This window comes from Littorina saxatilis, linkage group LG3 (genome assembly GCF_037325665.1).
Source record: "Littorina saxatilis isolate snail1 linkage group LG3, US_GU_Lsax_2.0, whole genome shotgun sequence".
In the NCBI taxonomy this organism is placed as follows: Eukaryota; Metazoa; Mollusca; class Gastropoda; order Littorinimorpha; family Littorinidae; genus Littorina; species Littorina saxatilis.
The window spans coordinates 62,780,079-62,781,396 of record NC_090247.1 but is presented as its reverse complement, the minus strand read 5'-3'; the positions used below and the strand labels follow the sequence as shown (position 1 = coordinate 62,781,396).

General features: G+C 41.5%; 1 protein-coding gene across 1 annotated transcript in view; it reads left to right on the top strand.

Annotated features, from left to right (window-relative positions):
• The window catches only part of LOC138961272 (uncharacterized), a 5,715-nt gene extending 4,738 nt beyond the window's left edge, over window positions 1-977 (top strand). The window contains exons 6-7 of the mRNA XM_070332874.1: window positions 486-603; window positions 860-977. Coding sequence (XP_070188975.1) covers window positions 486-603; window positions 860-977 — 236 coding nt within the window. The remainder of the gene's footprint in view (window positions 1-485; window positions 604-859) is intronic.
• The last annotated feature ends 341 nt before the right edge of the window (window positions 978-1,318 follow it).

Below are 1,318 nucleotides of genomic sequence, written 5' to 3'. Positions count from 1 at the left end.
ATATTTGTTAACATCTTATACAGTCCTCTTCATGGTATACTTATTGTGTGTCTTTTCTTACAGAGCTGATGGTGCATGCCGGCACACTGCGGCAGCTTTGTATGCTATAGAGGACCATGATGTCAAGTCAGTCACTGATGGGCCTGCTGTGTGGGTGCGAAGAAACACTGCCTGTGAGGAAGCAGAAAAACTTACCAACCTTCCAAAGAATGTGCTCAGAAGAAGCGGTTGCAGCATTAGTATGATGTTAATTGTTATAAGGTAATCATCTATGATCTATTGTAAACAAAAACAATTTGGGAGAGAAACAAATATAACACATACTGTTTCCAAACTGTTGTACATACGTTCATTTTCAGACAGCTTATTTTTCCAGGTGGAAATCCTAGGACATCTAAATGATGTCTTTTTTATGTTTTGTCTATCCCTCAAGCAAACTATATAATATATGGATTGTTTTATCACAAACACCTGGCTTGTTACAGGTATGGAAGCCGTGAACCAAGACGACTTCCAACAACAGACAATTTTGACCCTCGTGCTGTCGAGGATCGTAACCATCCAGTCGACAGAGAAGTCCTGTTTGCAGAGATTTTACGCAAGGTATGCCATAATTATTTATAAAAGAAAAACCGTATGGAAAGCGTCATTGTCCACTTGAATTCACTTTCAGATTATTGAAAGCAGCAAGCCACACCCATTCAACTAATTTACTGATATACCTCAATGATTGAGACAGATGATTGAAATGCATAACTAAATGGAATGTGTGGGCGTTTTGTTTCATAAAAAGGAAATGCAAAACACACCTGTATAAATGTTTTGTAAAAAATATAATGACTTTTTTTTTACCCCCCAGGAACTGCCTGACGCCACCGTACTTGAGTGCCTGGGTGGAGGAGATGAAAGTGAGACAAACACAAGCGGAGCCAGCGACGATGAAGGAGAGTCAGCCGAAGTTCTTCGGTTGTCTGTGATTTCTCTGATTCACGACATGACTGTACAAGGCAATCCCGATCTCGATTTTGAGCATTTGCTGAGGGAACTTCCGTGTGATCAAGAGTCCCTTGACCTTATTGAACATAGAACACAAGGACAAGCAGACAATTGCCTTTGGCACAAGATGCGGCGAGGATTCATGACAGCTTCTAACATGAAGCGAGTCTGCACAAGGCACACACCACTCTCTTTGAAGCCGGAGACAGACTGTTCCAAGTTGGTGCAACATATCATCGGAGACTCATCACACGATATTCAGTCTGCAGCATTGGTATGGGGAAGAAAAAAAGGAGAGGAAGGCTAGGCAACAATACTCTAC